The 17,808-nt window shown below is 35.1% G+C and overlaps 2 protein-coding genes across 3 annotated transcripts in view; one reads left to right on the forward strand and one right to left on the reverse strand.

Moving 5' to 3' along the window:
- Window positions 1-871: 871 nt before the first annotated feature.
- LOC140757270 (rac GTPase-activating protein 1) lies at window positions 872-13,592 on the reverse strand. 2 transcript variants are annotated; one of them, XM_073092880.1, is made up of 13 exons: window positions 13,307-13,592; window positions 12,080-12,282; window positions 11,522-11,675; window positions 10,865-11,025; window positions 10,432-10,533; window positions 9,756-9,882; window positions 9,012-9,171; window positions 7,137-7,254; window positions 5,015-5,164; window positions 3,595-3,845; window positions 2,819-2,948; window positions 2,135-2,271; window positions 872-1,586 (listed from the first exon to the last, which is right to left on the reverse strand). In XM_073092880.1, exons 1-13 carry the CDS (start codon window positions 13,440-13,442, stop codon window positions 1,553-1,555), a joined length of 1,863 nt encoding a protein of 620 aa, XP_072948981.1. In that variant the 5' UTR covers window positions 13,443-13,592; the 3' UTR covers window positions 872-1,552. The 2 variants fall into 2 exon arrangements, with proteins under 2 accessions (XP_072948981.1, XP_072948982.1); XM_073092881.1 differs by lacking the exon at window positions 10,432-10,533.
- An 884-nt stretch (window positions 13,593-14,476) lies between these two features.
- Window positions 14,477-17,808, forward strand: part of Pkc53E (Protein C kinase 53E) — a 243,905-nt gene continuing 240,573 nt past the window's right edge. The window contains exon 1 of the mRNA XM_073092882.1: window positions 14,477-14,774. Within this exon, the coding sequence (XP_072948983.1) occupies window positions 14,590-14,774 (185 nt within the window). The 5' untranslated portion in view covers window positions 14,477-14,589. The remainder of the gene's footprint in view (window positions 14,775-17,808) is intronic.

Consider the following 17,808-nt stretch of genomic DNA (forward strand, 5'->3'; position numbering starts at 1 on the left):
CGGCCATTTAGGCGGTGGCATGACGTCACGATAACGGAAACAATGAACTTAACTAAACGCAAAATAAACGCTTAAAATAGCAAAATTATATTATTTGTTACACATTACTAACATAACTTGTTGTAAAGGGACACACTGGGGGACGAAGTGGTATTAAAATGTTTTTACAACTCATGGAAACGACTATAGGTCAGGTATTACTATGCCTGAGGACTATGTTAGAATTCCTCATGCTTCAGTGCTGCCTATATTTAATTGCAAACTGCAATATAGCAGAGACATTGCCGCAATATAGCAATAAAGGATGTAGCAGTGGTGCTGGCACAATAACAACAAAAAATGGATTTGCTTCCTTTATTCCTCATACTATAATGCAGCCTGTCTTACCATGTTGATCAGAGAACATAGAAATATTGCAAATAAGTATTTAATAACCACATTCACCTTTATTGCTATTCTTACCGCTGTATTGCGGCAGAAAAGTACTATCGAATGCTAACTTTATTTAATGTACCACCATCATACCATCCCTCGAATGATATATTAATTCGTAAGTAGTATTAGTTGTTACAAAAAAAATTAAACATAATAATGTCATTATAACTACGCCCAATAAATGGCTATATGACATTGACTACTAAACTAACAAAGAATACAAGAAAAAAATACGAGCTAAATAAATTTAAATATTGGTCCTGATTTTATTAAATTAATACTAACTAATGCTAAATGTCAAAAATTTAAATACAAAACACTAAGAGAATCGAACTAAAAACTAGACTAATATTATTACAAAACAAAAAAACATTTAAGTACTTGGATAGGATATAATAAAAACAAATTATTAAGGAACAAAGAATAAAGCATTAGATATATTATACGTTTTACTGGATGTATCGACTTCGTATGCCTAATTATAACATAATGTATGTAATACAAACTTTCAATCCCTTTACCATTTTCACCTATATTTTACTCTGTTTAGGGTTGATTTCCTAAAGACGTAGAAACTGGTAATTCAGTTTTATACCAGAAAGTCGAATAATAATTTTCATAGTACTATCTTCAAAAACAGCAAGGTATTGTAATACGCGTATAATCCACGCGAACGAAGCTGCACGCATAGGTAACTGTAACCTGTATAATAGATGTGACGGTTTTTTGAACCTATATTGTTCAAGTAATCTGCGTCTGCAGGACATAAGGTATTGACTTGAGGTTTTTCAATATACACATTTGTCTAGCCTATTGAAATAGATTTAAATGAAAATAACAACATTTCTTTTTTGCTCTGCCAACATTTCATCTACTGAAACATTATAAGCACATACATACACCTATGACGTCATACTGTGCTAGATTAAAAAAATAACTAAATAAATACGAAATATACAGTATTTAGATAAACACAAAGATAACAAGTTTATAAACGGATACGATATAGCTAAAAATATTATGGTTAACATAACTGTTCTCTCATGTGAACTAACTTAAACTGCCCTATGCAATCATGGGAATTTTAAATTTAACATATTAAGTATAAGGCTTGTTATCATTGAAAGTAGTTCCTTTTCTTTCGCGCTACCCTGAAATAGAAAAAAAAATGTTTTTACAGAATTATATCATAACAAATTCATTCTTACATTGATTACATTTACAATTTTACAACTTCTACAGTACTTCAATAAAAGTTGAAATCCCGTGATTGTATTTTCTTATAATATAAGGGTAGCAGAAAGCATACAATGCATCTGATGGTAAGTGGCTACTGCTGCTCATGGACATCTGTAATTAACCCCAGATAAGATTAATTGAGGTAGAAATAGGTGTGACGGTGGTGCCACCGGAGTCGAACCACAGAGTTCTACCCCCTTTTAAATTGTTTCTGCAGTGATTGGTTTAGTATAGACCGCGCCAAACTTCTAGCTGTCGATAACGACTACAAGCATATACTACATAAGAGCACACTAACTGCGCTATGTCCCCGCGGGCGAGAGCGGGCAGCGGAGGGTGCCGGGGGTCTCGCGTTGCCTTCGTCCCGCTGATATCTGCAATTTGCTGTTGCGACGCAACTCCGTTCTATATTCCGAGTGGACTAGAAATTTGACGCGGGCTTTATCTACGGCTACGTTACCCAGTGTCCGCGGGCGAGAAGAAGAACCCCCTGGGCTTGGCGGGCGGCGCGGCGGACGGCGGGGAGCCCAGCTCGGCGGCGGGGCACGCCCACTGCGCCCAGTAGTCGCCCGGCAGCTGGAGCAGCAATCGCATCACCTGCGGACGAAAGTTAGTGATATAATGAGCTACTGTTTCGATAGGGGAGGGTTCACTAACCCTCCCCTACTCAGGTCACTACCTGTAGTGGTAAGTCTCGTGAAAAGCAGGATAGTGTCCTATAATACGAGAAAGAGAGGGGAGTTATTACTACCAATTGTAGCAATAGTTTCGCTTCTTTTTTGAAGGTCCCCAATTCAATACATGCGAAATACGTAGTTTCATCTAAACAGTTACTGTCAAAATAAAATCTCATATAATAGTAAATATTAATAATTTGCTTTACATCACTTTGTAAAGTCACTTTTGATTAGTTATGTCTTTACGTTTTACCAAATTTAAAACATTATTTACAAATTCAAAATATTGAGGTGTGCTAAATAACTTCCAATTTTCTATTAATCTTAAATTAGCTCTATACATATAATTTTAATTACAGCATTGTAAGGATTAAAAATGACGTAACGCAAAAATCCTTTGTAGACATAATATAAACAACTATAATGGAATTTACAACCATCAAATATAGAGATATATTAACACTCACATGGAACATCTGCACAGTAGCGTTGTACATTTCGTCCGCTTTAGTCATCATGCCGTAACCGACCACCGTGGGCCCGAAGATCTTGGCCAAGTTGTCCACGCCCATCTCACACTCTGGACTCTCTGCTACTCTGTAAATAACATTAATTTCTTACACTTCTTATATTGGAGATGATTATGGTATCCCGTAAGATTATAATGACAATTATGATGATGATTACAGTGATAAGAAGGACAATGAAGATGATGATAAGAATAATATTGATAAAGAATGACAATTGTAGAAATATCACCATGTTATCTCATGGATATGTAGATGATGTTGATAACAATAATGATGACGATGATATATCATCTCCGATATTGACGACAAAGGATGTGAATGATATAAAGGCGACGTGTACCACGATGATTGTATTGTAGCGATGTTGATAACTATGATGAAGAAGATGGTCATAATGACGACATTAGTACTAACTTGACTCGATAATAAGGCAATAGATGGAAATGATGATGACAAAACCTATATCAAAACGACAGTGATGACAACAAAAGGTGCTGTAAGTAAAACGACGATGATCTACGTTAATGATAAACCTGACTGACATTGACGTTAATGTTCTTGATGATGATGAAGATAGCGATAATTAACTACTACGAAAATACTATGACTACGATACTTGTCGTAGCGATTGTAATAGTGAAAATGTCCGCGCTGTCTAGAATATTGATCCATGTGATGACAATTACATTGATAATGATAATAATTGTACTAACTTCTGTAAATGCAGCACTAGGAACGCCAAGGTATCCCGGTTCGGCTGCGGCAGCTGGCTGAGCGCCTGTACTGCAGCAGCGGTGCCATCAGCCGGTTCCCGCTCGGTAGCGGCCGCCATGAAGTCCGCCCACAGAGCGCTAGATACAAGAGGCTCGCGGAGAGAACGCAGGAAGTCCTTGATACAGCCACAGATCACGTGCACGTCCTCGTTCGCGAGTTGGGGCGAACCGCAACCGCGGAGGAAACGCTCCTGGAAAATTATAGGTATGTTAAGTGTTTAAGCCTAGGGTGGACTACGGCGGAATCAATCACACTTTTGTCGAGTCACATTTATTCAGTCTGCGTAATTCTCGGGACAATCAATTAAATTGTTCATTTATCGTAACTCTTCAAGAAAGTAGATCAGTTCATGACTTCAACGACAAAAGAGGCAGTTTCACATATTTAAATCGCGCCTTTTAATAGATCTAGAAGCATGAATTAGCTTGCATCGTAAGTAACAACTGTAATGTGAATTCACAAACCTCTTTAGTCTGTTCAATATGAAAATACAGTATATTTTTATTTATTTATATTGTAGAGCCCGCGCCAAACTGCTAGTCTGCTCCGAATATAAAAACGAATCCCATCGCAATGGCAAATTGTAGATATTAGCGGGACGAAGACAGCGCGAAAACCTTATTTTGAACCCTACCAGCAAAACGTGTAAGCAATGTACACTGACCATTTTTCACTATTATATATTAATAATAAAAAAATCTGTGTATTAGATTCATCTTTGGTTTAAGAAAGTTCGATCGCGTTTCCCATTTCCGCAAGGATCTCAAGTGGCTCCCAATCCGTTTTCGCAGGAATACTCGTATCCTCTGTCTCCTTTATAATATCCTAAAAAATCCATCCTCTCCCTCTTATCTGAAACACCGTTTTTCGTATACACGGCCTTCTCTGGCACCCTGTAGATCTCATCTGAAATCCCTTCTTAATTATCCTTCCCACAAAACTTCTTTCTACTCCCGCTCCTTTTCCGTCCATGCAGTTAGATTATGGAATTCACTACCGCCCCATATTCGTCTCTCTAACAATATCTCTTTGTTCAAAAGAAAAGTAAAAGAGCACTATTTATCTCTGTCATAATTAAGTATATATGTGTATGTTTATATTATGTGTATATATTATTGTATATATTTTGTGTATGTATTTGTATATATTTATATGTCTATGATATATATCTTTCCTTATCCATTTTGTGCACATTATATTTGCTATCATATAAATTTTCCGACCATAGGGGCTGCTGGAAGAAATTTCAGTTTGGAATAAGTAGTCCTCTGTACTATATTTCTTTATAATGCTCTTTATTTTATTATGTTTCTGTGTACACAAATAAATAAATAAATAATAAAATAAAATGATAATCACCTTGAGTCGTTTAACATCCTTCTCGACAGCACTGATGCGGTAGATGCCGCGTTCGCTGAGCCCGCGTTTCTCCACCTCGTTGATGCAGTGCACCAGTATCGCGGGAACCATCGGCGGGCTGCTCGGCGTGAAGTCCGCTATGCTACCCTCCTGGGGGTGATATTTCTGTTATGAAATGTAATATGTGTATGTGTTGTATCTGTGAATGTCTGTATTGACATTTAGATATATTTACATAATAATATGTATGTATGTTTGCATATGTGTTTGAATGTTTTTACAACTATACATTTGTGTATGATGTATTAAGATTAGGTGCGGTTAATAATTTATGTGCGAGTAGTGCATGTTCAGTTATATGTGTAATCAATTATATGGTTAATATTAGTATGCAAAATATTTTTATTTTATTTCAAAGTTCTGTAATAAATCCAATTTAGATATTTACAGTGTAGAGAAGAATAAGAAATAATACGAATATGTAAATAACTAATCGTGTGTATTCAGCACTAGCCATGATTATACAGGGTGAATCTCCATAAAGTGCACATATTGAAACAGGTAAAATTAAACCGCATTTTGTCGATAAAAAAATTTAGAAAAAATAAAAAAAAAAATTTTTTTTGGGTTTTACGACCTTTTGAATTTTTTTTTGGGAATTGTGCACCTGAAGTAAATAAATCGCTATAACTTTTAAACTAAGAGGGTTATCAGGTTCAAATAAAAATAACAATGATTGCCAATGATAGGCCGTACTGATCCATGAAAAAAAAAAAACAAAAAAAAATCATCTTCCCAGGAAAAAAATGTCAGATTAGTGCAAAAAAGCACTTTTTTTAGGTAAAATTTTCAGTAATCATCAATTTCCTCAAAATAATCTAGGCATTTTATTTTTTTATTATTGTTTAATGCAATTCTACGTCGTATTAGCTTTCAAACACTAAAAAAACCACGCCTCTAACTCAAGTATAAAGTTTGCTAGGAACGTTTCAAAAAAGATACCCATGACGCGACGCACGTGCGCCCTAATAAAACTGGTATAGTCCGACCCATAATTAGATGTCCAAAATATAAACAAAGAAAAATATCAAAAATATGTTTCAATGGTAAATTCATGGTAGTTTCTTATTTTTGACGATATTAAAGTGATAAAACTGTAATAAAATAAATCTTTAATAATTAAAAAAAAAACACTAGTTTGTATGAAAAATGTTATTTATTACCAACACCCTTAAAAACTGCCTTTGTTTAAGCGCTCGTAGGAAACTTTATACTTAAGTTAGAGGCATGCTTTTTTTAGTGTTTGAAAGCTAATACGACGTAGAATTACATTAAATAATAAAAATAAAATAAAAAGCCTAGATTATTTTGAGGAAATTCACGATTACTGAAATTTAACCTAAAAAAATTGCTTTTTTCACACTAATCTGACTATTTTTTTCTGGGAAGATAAGCTTTTTTGTTTTGTTTTTTTCATGGATCAGTACGGCCTATAATTGGCATTCATTGTAATTGTTGTTTTAACATGATAACTCTTTTAGTTCAAAAGTTATAGCGATTTATTTACTTTAGGTGCACAATTCCAAAAAAAAAACTTCAAAAGGTCGTAAAACCCAAAAAAAAAAAAAATTTATTATTTTTTTTATTATTTTTGTCGACAAAATGCGGTTTAATTTTACCTGTTTCAATATGTGCACTTTATGGAGATTCACCCTGTATTATTTGCGCGGTGTTGCTTTCATAATGCACCTTGTATTTGGTATGTATTCATGAAGGTGTGTGTGGGATGCTTAATCTTGTCTTATCATTGTAATTTAATAATTTGTTTGGCAAATTATTAAATGGATTATTAGCAGTCAATCTAAAAGTGGCATAAATGTTTCAGTCAATGAGCCAGTCCGTCAGCTAGCTCATCAGCCAGTCAGCCAGCCAATCATTTGGTTAGTCAGTCAACCATTCAGCAAGTTAGCCAATTAGATGATCAATCAATCAGCCTGTCAGTCAGCCGTCCATCTGGCCAGCCAGCCAGCCAGCCAGCCAGCCAGCCAGTCAGCCAGCCAATCGATCAGTCAGTCAGCCAGCCATCCATCCAGCCAGGCAGCCAGTGCAAGGTAGATGTTACCTGGTGCGCGAGCGCGCGTCCGGGCGGCACGCAGGGCAGCGGCAGCGCGCTGCGGCACTCGAAGTGCGCCTGCGCGCGGCAGTTTTCGCACTTCACGCCCACCTTCGCGAACTTTATGCTGCCGACATTGTTACACGCCCATTGTTTATAATCAATCTATCCAATTCTTATCTACCAAAAATCGAAATACGACAATGTGTAGTGTGAAGATATATTAAGTATGCCAAACATTGGATATATGAATTAGTTTACAGAGGTTTGATAATCAGATCATAATTCAAATTAACTATGTACTAGAACTTACTTTACTCACTCGAGTATTAAAGAGATACAAAAATAATTTATATTTCTAATTTTAAGGTTTATAATTATATATAATAACCAACAATTAAATTTGAAATTAAAATATAAAAATATCATAATTGAAATAAAATTTATAAAATGGAATAATGTTACCTAGTTACAATTAAAAATCAATACCACTTTTTGAACCGCCAATTTGTTTTTACATTGTAACAATGATGTTAAACTATTTCTTACAATTCTAAGTGTACAGTTTAACATACTCATATGCATGCCACATACAGGGTGAATTTTTAAAACGGGCCTTCAGGGCCAAATCCGAAACTATAAGGATTAGCGAAAAATGCTGAAAGGAGTTACGAGGCCGATTTTGTTAAAAACTAAAACTGCATCATTAGTTTTTTAAAATATCTTTTTCCCTAGCCGGGAATCGAACGAGTTCATTTTGAAAAAAATACACCCTCTATATTATTCCACTATCTGATAGTGTTGCTTATAAGGATCAAAATCTGGGAAGTAATGATAAATGACAAACTAAAGGAAAAGCCTCAATTTTAAGAAAATACATATTTTTTTATATTAATTTGGCAGTTAAGTTCCCGCCATTCATCAATTTAAACATTTCGCGTATTAACAATTTTTTGGATCAATGTTTCAAATCATTCGAAATTGACGTTTTGTTCTTCAAGAATTTATGTTTTTATGTCCGACTTAGTTAAGGTTACTTTTAGGACCATTATAATAGATTTAACTTGCTATGGGCGGAGTTTCGTTTAATACTGATGTAAAATTGACAATTTGCGAGAATGTCTTTTTCGAGTCAAATCCGAGTGATAACTAAACAAAGAGATATAGAAAATTATATCTACTGTTGAAACGTAGTTATAAACAATAAACAATAACAATTTACTATTTAATCACTTATCTATTTTTATTAAAAAATAAATCCTAAAAACTGCGGTAATTTACTTGCCAAACTATTACTTACTCATACTAAGCCGTATGTCACGGTTATAACATCGAATAATTAGTTGATTTAACAAATTCTTCAATGGTATGACTTACGTATGTTTCTAAAGAATTACACATAAATCATTTGTTATGTATAATCCTTAAGGATCAGTATGGCAATGTATGGAAAAATATGTATTTTCTTCAAAATTTTCCTTTTCCTTTAATTTGTCACATAACATTACTTCCCAGAATTTGATCCTTATAAGCGACACTATCAGATGGTGAAATAATATAGAGGGTGTATTTTTTTTTAAAATGAACTCGTACGATTCCCGGCTAGGGAAAAAGATATTTTAAAAAACTAATGATGCAGTTTTAGTTTTTATCAAAATCGGCCTCGTAACTCCTTTCAGCATTTTTCGCTAATCCTTATAGTTTCGGATTTGGCCCTGAAGGCCCGTTTTAAAAATTCACCCTGTATAATAAAATGCTCATGAACAGCAACACATCAATGATTAACCTCAGCTCAACTGCAGCAGCTAAACAAGGATCCACGTGAAATAAATTGCACGTAAGTCGCCACTTCTCCTAAATAAAAAGATATCACAAAACACTCACGTCTTCCCACACGGTCCACAAGTCTCCCTCTTATAAAAGTTTTTGGTGACACAGTTGTGTTGCCTCGGTCTAACGCGAGGCGACCCGCCGTACGCCGCTGATATAACCGACGGAGTTCTCTGCGGCACCGCCCGTGGTGTGTCTGATGCGCTCTCTATATCTGAAGAGACATTAAACTTATAAAAAAGCATTAAATCTTTGCGGTGATTTTTTATCCGACTCAAGAAGGTAATCTGTTTCGAGCGTATGTATGTGTCTCATATTTTGGCACACTCAATGGTTTTACAGTTTAAAACACATGAGATTTGGAAGGTGGTAGAACCTCAGGTTCGACTCCGGCGGCATCACCGCCACGTAACAGCTGTGTTAAACGCTACAGTGTTCTGGTTTGAAGGTTGTGGTAAAGGAGACGTACCTTTCAGAGGCGTTCTAGCTTAGTCCCCAGGAGTAGCGGCAATAGCGGCGTCTGTGGCCGACTTCAGGTAGGAATATCTAATCCTATCTGGGGTTGATTACACATGTCCATGAGCGGCAGTAGCCACTTACCATCAGGTGGACTGCTGCTCGTCTACTACTCCTATATTATATGAAAAAAAAATTGAAGTAATTGAGATATAGTTGAATGTATCTAAATTTTTGTAGTGACATAGGTTTTATTAGTAAGCAGTCAGGTTTTTTATTTTCACAAAATTTCTCTAGCCTCAAATTTTTCTCTTTCTCTTGCCACATAGTTGTAGGACTCACCAGAGCGTGGGGGAGCAGATGGGGTGCATTCTTCTATCTTCTCCTGTTTGAGGGAGGTGCGGGCCGAAGACCGAGTGGGCGGCTTGCGGGGCGGGGGCGCTTCGTCGCTGCTCTCCGATATTGGTTCCTGCAACCAATATAATGGACAAGTTATAATAATATTTATTCATATAAAGCAGTCATAGCCTAGTGCTTAAGAAACTGGGCCTCTTCACACTTGGCCTGCGCATTGGACTACGGCTTAATCCTTCTCATTCTGAGAGGAGACCCGTGCCAAGCAGTGGGACAGTAATGATGATATTATAATATTTAATACAACAGGTAGCAAAACCAGTACGGCTCAAGCGAGGAAATGCCATCGCCACACATTTTTCTAGCAGCAGTTCTCGCGTTTCGATAAAGCACTATGGATGCTAGCTGTTTTAGTTATAAAGCAGTATGTTTGCTACTTTGATCTTAAAAAAACTAAATAAATTTAACATCTCCCCTTTCTTAAACAGTTATTCTGAAGTGGGTACGAAATTGAGCCACCAATTTCCTAACCGTTGACTGCACCCATGTTACTGAACATTGTAGATTTGATATGATATACGCAAGCCGCGACCTGATAACTAAAACAAAAACCCAATTTATTATAAGAAAACTGATTTGGCGGAAAAAATAATAAAACCCTTACGAAGTTCTGTGGTGGTTTGAGGTCGTGTACTGTGGGCGCCCTTTCGAGTGTAAGTGTAGTGGTCGCGGTGGCCAGCACTTTACCACCTTGAAGTTCTACAGTCTACAAAAAAAAAGAAAAACAAAGGTCTATAATTAGAAAATGATTTAACGGAATATCAATTACATAACAATACTGTATTCATGATTAACAATACTATATGCATGAGTTTTGTTTTTTTTTATTTTCAGTATTAAAATAGATGTTTCAATTGAAGTATAGTTTATTCAATTAAAGAGTACCATTTTTGATCAAAGTTGTATAAAAAAAATGTTATAGATAATTTTAATAATTGTTCCTAAGCAGAGATTATTTACTAACAAACCAACTTTTGCTTCAGATATTTAAAAAGTTGAATTACATGTTAAAGTAACACGATTTTAGTGTCTTATACCTTAGTGGCTGAAGATGATGAGGAACGTCGCTTCTTGCTGGCTGGTGGGTTCTCCCTCGCTGTCCACTGCCCTCTTTGGACCCACGAGCGACGGGTCGACGCTAAAGATAGATCTAGGTCGTCTTCGGAACGGGAGTACGACATCTCGGAGAGTAAAGTACCTGGTTTATAAAATACATTTCTTAAGCTTCATTGTTTTTGTTTTAAATTTAAAATGATATAGTAAACATTTCTACAGTCCACCTGATTATAAGTATGATTACTTTTACTGTCCAACCCAAGAGGAAAATTGAGGTCATAGAGATTTTCTTTTTGTTTGGTTTTTTCTCGTATCTGTATTGTAAGTGCATAAATAATAAAAAAAAAAAAAATAATAATAATAAATGTATTTTTACCTCTGAGAACTAAAATAAAATTTCGTACAATGTAAATTTGTCCATTTACTTTGTCATCGGGCAGAAATTCATATGCAATTACATACTTTAAAAATAGTCTTTAAATGGTGAAAGTATGAATGATATAAACCTTTAAAACCATTCATCTGCCAATACACAAACTTTAGGATTGATTAATATCTAAATAACATATATTTTACATAACATTTATTTTTATGTGTATCAAAATAAATAGAACTCAACCCCTATACATATTACTTACCAGTAGAGTTAAGTTCCGGTACACCATTGAGCTTAGCGTTGTGGTCTTGCTGTGCAGTGCCGTTGAGAAAGGCCAGCTTCTGGAGTGTCTCGTCATTGAGTTTAGCGCGGTTGTCGTTGAAGAGGAGGTCTCGAGCCATATCTAGAAGTTTACTCTGTAAAAAAATATTGTATATCTTTACTGTACCCACAAAATATAAATTACACAATGAATATACAATTTTCTACTACTTATTTTAGTAATTTCTTCTTTACTATAGAGGAGCAGATGAATGTGCAGTCCATCTGATGCTACTGTCGCCCATGGACATATGTAATCAAATCCAGATAAGATTCCAACCTGAGGTTGGCCACAAATGTGTCACTACCTCTGAAGATTAAGCTGTAATGCCTCAGAAAAGTATGTCTCCCTTACCACACCATTCAAACCACAACAGAACACCATTAAAGACTACTGTCATAAGGCAAAAATAGGTGTGGTGGTGGTGCCACCAAAGTCGAACTACTGAGTTCTATCACCTTTAAATTATGTGTAACATATGTTACAAATGTTGCTCACCAGTTCATTATACTTCTTCATCACAATATTCCTCTCTCTCTTCTCACCGTCCAGCAGCTTCCTGACATGGGCAAACTTGGCCTCCCACTTGGAGAGGGTCTTGAGAGCATCGTCCAGCTCTGTTTGCAATCTGGCTGCCTCAGCCTCAGCAGAGGCCCACTGAGTGCGCACCCATTCCATTTGTTTGAGGAATGCGAGGAAACCTATCAAGTTAGCAAATTTAAAAATTGATTCATTCATTTTATAGAAATTATCATATTGTCTTTAAAAATAATTAAAGTGGTTATTGAACACCCAGTATAAAGAGATATTATTACTATTTTACTATATGTACTAACTAGTTTTAGCCCGCGGATTCGCCTGTGTTTAAAAGAAATAAATATAACATACTAACTATACTAATAATACATAAAACTGAAAATTAGTACTTCAATTTTGCTAAAGATCATCACTTGATCAAATGCATAGTTTACGATTCAATCCTTACTAATATCGATTAAAATAACCAATGTTTTGGGTCCAAAAGATTGATTCTCCGATTAATCGATCTTAGATCGCCATCCCTAGTTCCCGTGGGATTTACGGGGTAAAAACTATCCTATGTCCTTTCTCGGGTCTCAGACTATCTTTGTACAAAATTTCATTAAAATTGGTTCAGTGGTTTAGACGTGAAGAAAAGACAACCAGACAGTCAGACATACAGAGTTACTTTCGGATTTATAATATTAGTAAGGATATTAGGACTTTATGACTTTATGTATGTGTACTACATCAACCCAGTACACAGCATCAAAAATGTTTAAAATAACAATAAAAAACGACATTATAGTGTTATAATTAGTAACCCAATTAATTTCCAGGGTAAGTATAATCTCTAATACAAACTCAGACAGAAAATTTATTTCATCGATGTTAAACTAAGCTTCAGTACTCAAACGATAGACAAAAAAAATTACAAATGTAATATTTACATCACGGGGGCGCAAATAATACCTAGAATTGTAACGCCGGGCGGGCATTACACTCTTATCTACAAGATAGACACAATAGCCTACAATAATAGTATCAGAACGCACAAAATAATAATATTAGGGAGGTAGGCGGGTAAAGTTCGTTACCATATTCAGCTGATACCGCCACGACTATTTAGAAAACCGACTTCCTAATATCATTATTTAATCACCTTCATGCAAAGATCTTTGCAATAGGATAACATAATACACTCACATTCCTCAGCCGCTCCATCATTGAGAACATTGTTCAAACGATTAATATCATCAAACTGCGCCACTAACGATAATGCTATACTCGGACCAGAATCTGAATTTTCCGAACTCATATTGATACAACAGCCTTTAAACATTAGATAATATTTAGAATACAATTACAACTGTAACTTATTATCACATTTCACACCAATTTGTAGCAAGAAAACACCCATTTAACAGAACAACGTTGGTTAAATTTAAATAACGGCCGGCCCCCCCGTCCGTTGACAAATACGCAAGACCGGCTGAAGGCTGTCAAACTACAATTACTACAAATGGCGAAGCGTCGAAAGCGTTCTGAAATTATTTGAAATGTAAATTTAATTTAATTTATATAATATTATGAGATATATTTTTACTATAATATTACATATCACAATAATATAATGTTAAATTAAATCATACATTTTAGTATTTAATTTAAATCTTAATTCATTTAATATGATATAATATAATAAGAAGCGAACAAGATTCTAAACGCATGTGATTTTGAATTGTCAATGTGTTTCCAGCAGAATTTAAAACGGTAGAGTTGGCCATAAAAATATTTTACAAATAGTACAAAATGTACAAATATAGTATATATTTAAATTGGTATTTATTTGTATTATTTGTAACCCCCTTCAATAAATCGTTGAAGTAAATGATTTAAAATGAAGGTCTATTAGTGGCAAGCAATGCATGATATTCTTTAACCACTTCGATATTCTATTACTCTAATTTACCGCTACTAAACCTTTATTTCAGGCAGCTTTTTTAAATTTACATAAAACACAAATTCCGTAAGTATAGTGTTTTATAGCTTCTAAATCTTTTATTTTGAGGTGTTTTTCCAGCAGTGGTAGTAATGCAAGTAGAATAATTTGTACAAAAGTATTTAGGTTTATACATCTGAGACCTCCCATAGGATCAGTTTTACAGAATATGATTGCTTAGTGTGATAAACATTACATATATTGTAATGTTATTAAAACATTTACAATGTAATGTTTACTCGACTTATCCTGTATGTACTTAGTTTATTTATAGTAGCACTGAGTGGGACTGAGATTCTATAAAGCTAGTAACACATTTTAATTGACAGCTGACATTGACATATTTCGAGTCGCCCAGCTGCGAATTTGTCAAAGCACGATGACGTTCGGTCGAGAACGGTAGTTCGGTCGTGCGGACGTACGGTCGGGTTATTGTGAGATATTAATTATTTCCGAGTTCTCCACGTCCTAGCGGGCCCGCGTCGCGATGGCGGACGAGGAGAATAATTGTGATGATGGTGGTGGTGATATGAAAGCGGGAGAGGCGATGCGCCTTCGAGGTCGCAAGGGAGCGCTCAAGAAGAAGAATGTTTACCTGGTGAAGGACCACAAGTTCATGCCGAGGTTCTTCAAGCAGCCCACCTTCTGTTCCCACTGCAAGGACTTTATATGGTGAGTAGGTGTGCCGTCGCGTTATTCCGTGCGTGATTGGTTAAGGATTTTATAAATAGGCAGTTTGTTTACAATGCATAGGTGCGTCCGGTACGCGTGTGGCCGGCCTTATAGGCTGATAACAACTTCAAACACCTTATCTGGTACCTGTATTAATTTCCGTAAACATTACGCCGTATATCGTAAACGTATGAGCTGTAGGGATAACGTTCGTACAATACATTCGCACTCGCTTGGCACTGGAGCGTTCTGACGTACGGACGAGCGTAAAATAATTTTATAAGGTGCGCAAATGTTGTCCAGTGAATTTAGACTGGAAATGTTTATTGTGGTTTCAAAAATAAAAATATATAAAAGATAATTTTATTAATAATTTCTTTTTTTAAATTTTAATTAAACTAATTATATATTAATAATATTGAACGTGAAGGGACATTTCACTTCACGTTCAATATTATTAAATTATATAATATTATATATTAATTGTAATAAATCATAAGTTAAATAATCTATATTTCATTCTTAACATATACCAAGAGGAAATATTTCATTACCTTGCTATGTGGGTTACACATATAGGATTAATAATTGGCAATTAAAGGTAATTATCCTTATTAATCCTATATGTGTAATCTAATTAGTGGGGAATGTCATTTTATATTTTCCATACATTACATATCTCATATAAAGATCATATATTTTATATAAAGAATTTTTTAATTGGAATCTTATTGGATATCTATTTTTTATTTTTTATTATACTTCAATATTTAATTAAATAATTAATCAAAAATGCTATATACCTGTCTTCTTAAATGTATAGACTACCTAATAAATTGCTTGTCATAATTAAAAAATATCAAATAAATTAAACTGCTTAACCAATGTAATAGTAGCCATTACATTGTATATAATATCAAACACAAAAATATTTCAATGCTTAAAATCAGTTTTGAAAGATATAAGAAATCCCTTACACCCATGCCTTGGTGCTACTCTTCAGGAATATCTAAACAAAGAAATACCCGAATCAGTAATCTAGATTTCTCTGACCAGCGATAGAACCAGGAATCTTTTGAATTTTACTATATATTTACTACATTTATCATTGAAATGTTTGCAGCATTTTATTCTTAAGGGCATAGTGGCCAGCAGTATACCACTACAATTTGTCCGAGATTCCATTTGAGATTTCAATTGGAAAATTATGCTGAATGTCCACAATACATCCAAGATAACATTTAAATAGAACTACTTTTGGTTGATGTTTATTGTGCATGTACAATTGTAACATTTTCTATTTTCCCATTATAAAAAAATAACAGAGTTCTAGTCCTTCTTTGCATTGTAATCTAAAGGTACAAATCACAGTGAAGGCCAATTTTTTAAAAACTTCATTATTTGTAATTTTGGTAATACAGTTTACATCAAAGAATGATAACAAATACAGTAAATAATACTTATAGTTAGTCACGTCATGAATTGCGACATAGTTATGATATAATAATTATTTGCTTGTGATGTCCTTGTTCATCATTGCCGCCTCTCTTTGTTGTCATAGGCAAACAACTAGATTAGTATGTTTTATTGTATGATCTATGTAAAATGAGCGGCGCACCACGGCTTATATAGATCTTAATCGATTTACAAAGATAAGGCTACTTACACACTAGCGATATTCTGTGACGGTCGTAAATACGACTTACAGTCATTTTTACCTCTCTAAAAGCGTAGCGCGCGTCTAAGAGGTTGTATTGTGGTTGGTTTGTGGCTAAACTAGGCGTAGTTACAAAAAGTGACCATTTCAATTGGCTTTAGGTAAAATGTTTGTTCTATATGAATTGATACTTTAAAATGGGCTGCATTCTTTTTTAATACTTCAATATTAAAAAAACATTATGCGCGCTTTTGCGCGATGAAGGACGCCTTTAGTCTCAACTGTTGTGTAAGTCTTAAAAACAGTTTGAAAGCCAGCGACATCCGAATCACTGGTTCCCCACTAATCTCCTTTTACGAATCGTCATGAAGAGAACGTGGAAAAATATGTTTCAGACTTGAGAGTTGAGGAGAGATTCGTGTCCTGCAGCGAGACGGGTTACAGACATCGTTTGTGTTTTCGACTAGTCTACTCGTTCTTCTGGTGCATATCGTAGAATGCGACTACGAAATTCTATCTAGGAGATGGGCCGACTGGGGAGTGCCCCATGCAAAGTTCGGCTGTTGCGGTCATCATCATAGTAAGCTGTGGTGACTATAGAAAAACGTTTTTAAGGGAAAGCACATGGGTTGATCGATGGACTTGATCGAATGATCGATAGTTAGTTCTTATGTATTAGCTGATAGCTTCCTCGGGTGAATACGCGGAATGCGTGCAGACAGGGAAATTTGTATGCAGCACCTTAGCTACATGATGAATTGCTCATCTATTTGTATGAGATCAGCGGTTCACTTACACCAAATAGGTTCTGTGCTTTGTAATATTAACAGACATTAACAAAAAATCCGAGAAATAAATATTTAAACGCGTTATTTTATTGTCAGTTCAGTTGGACTTTAATATGTACTATTTTTAATCCTCACTGGATTTGTATACTTAAAATTGACTGATCGCTTTTTGTGCTTTCATTTTAGTATTAAGTTCAAACGTCTCCTTCAAGGACCTATTCTTGTTTCAAATCGATAGCAGCTTTACAATTCTGCTGTTAGATAAAGCACAAATAATATGTGTGAATATATTGAAAGCGTAAATATAGTCGACAACAGCTACACGTATTGTGTGGCTGTAGACAGTCGAATCTTCTAATAATACCAACGTATCTATTTATCATTTTCCTGCAGATTCACAAAAGCACGAGATATTTCGAACATTTCGTTCTAAATCTGCGAGACCCGTTTTATCTCGTTGATATTTTTATATCAGAATGGTCTGGGAATTTATAAGATGTTGCAATAACGGTCGCGTCGCACCGCATCTGCCTGGATTTATCGGTTGTGATGATTTGTGATGCATTCAAATGGTACGACAAATGTGCTT

The sequence above is a fragment of the Epargyreus clarus genome, unplaced genomic scaffold (genome assembly GCF_041222505.1).
Source record: "Epargyreus clarus isolate Ecla_fem2 unplaced genomic scaffold, WU_Ecla_fem_2.2 ptg000004l, whole genome shotgun sequence".
Classification (NCBI taxonomy): Eukaryota; Metazoa; Arthropoda; class Insecta; order Lepidoptera; family Hesperiidae; genus Epargyreus; species Epargyreus clarus.

Coding starts and splice junctions, on each gene's coding strand:
- LOC140757270 (XM_073092880.1), bottom strand. CDS start 13,442: ATGTTTAAAGGCTGTTGTATCAATATGAGTTCGGAAAATTCAGATTCT. Junction 5,165..7,136: donor GACGCGCGCTCGCGCACCAG/GTAACATCTACC, acceptor TATCACCCCCAG/GAGGGTAGCATAGCGGACTT. Junction 2,949..3,594: donor CTAGTGCTGCATTTACAGAA/GTTAGTACAATT, acceptor TGTTATTTACAG/AGTAGCAGAGAGTCCAGAGT.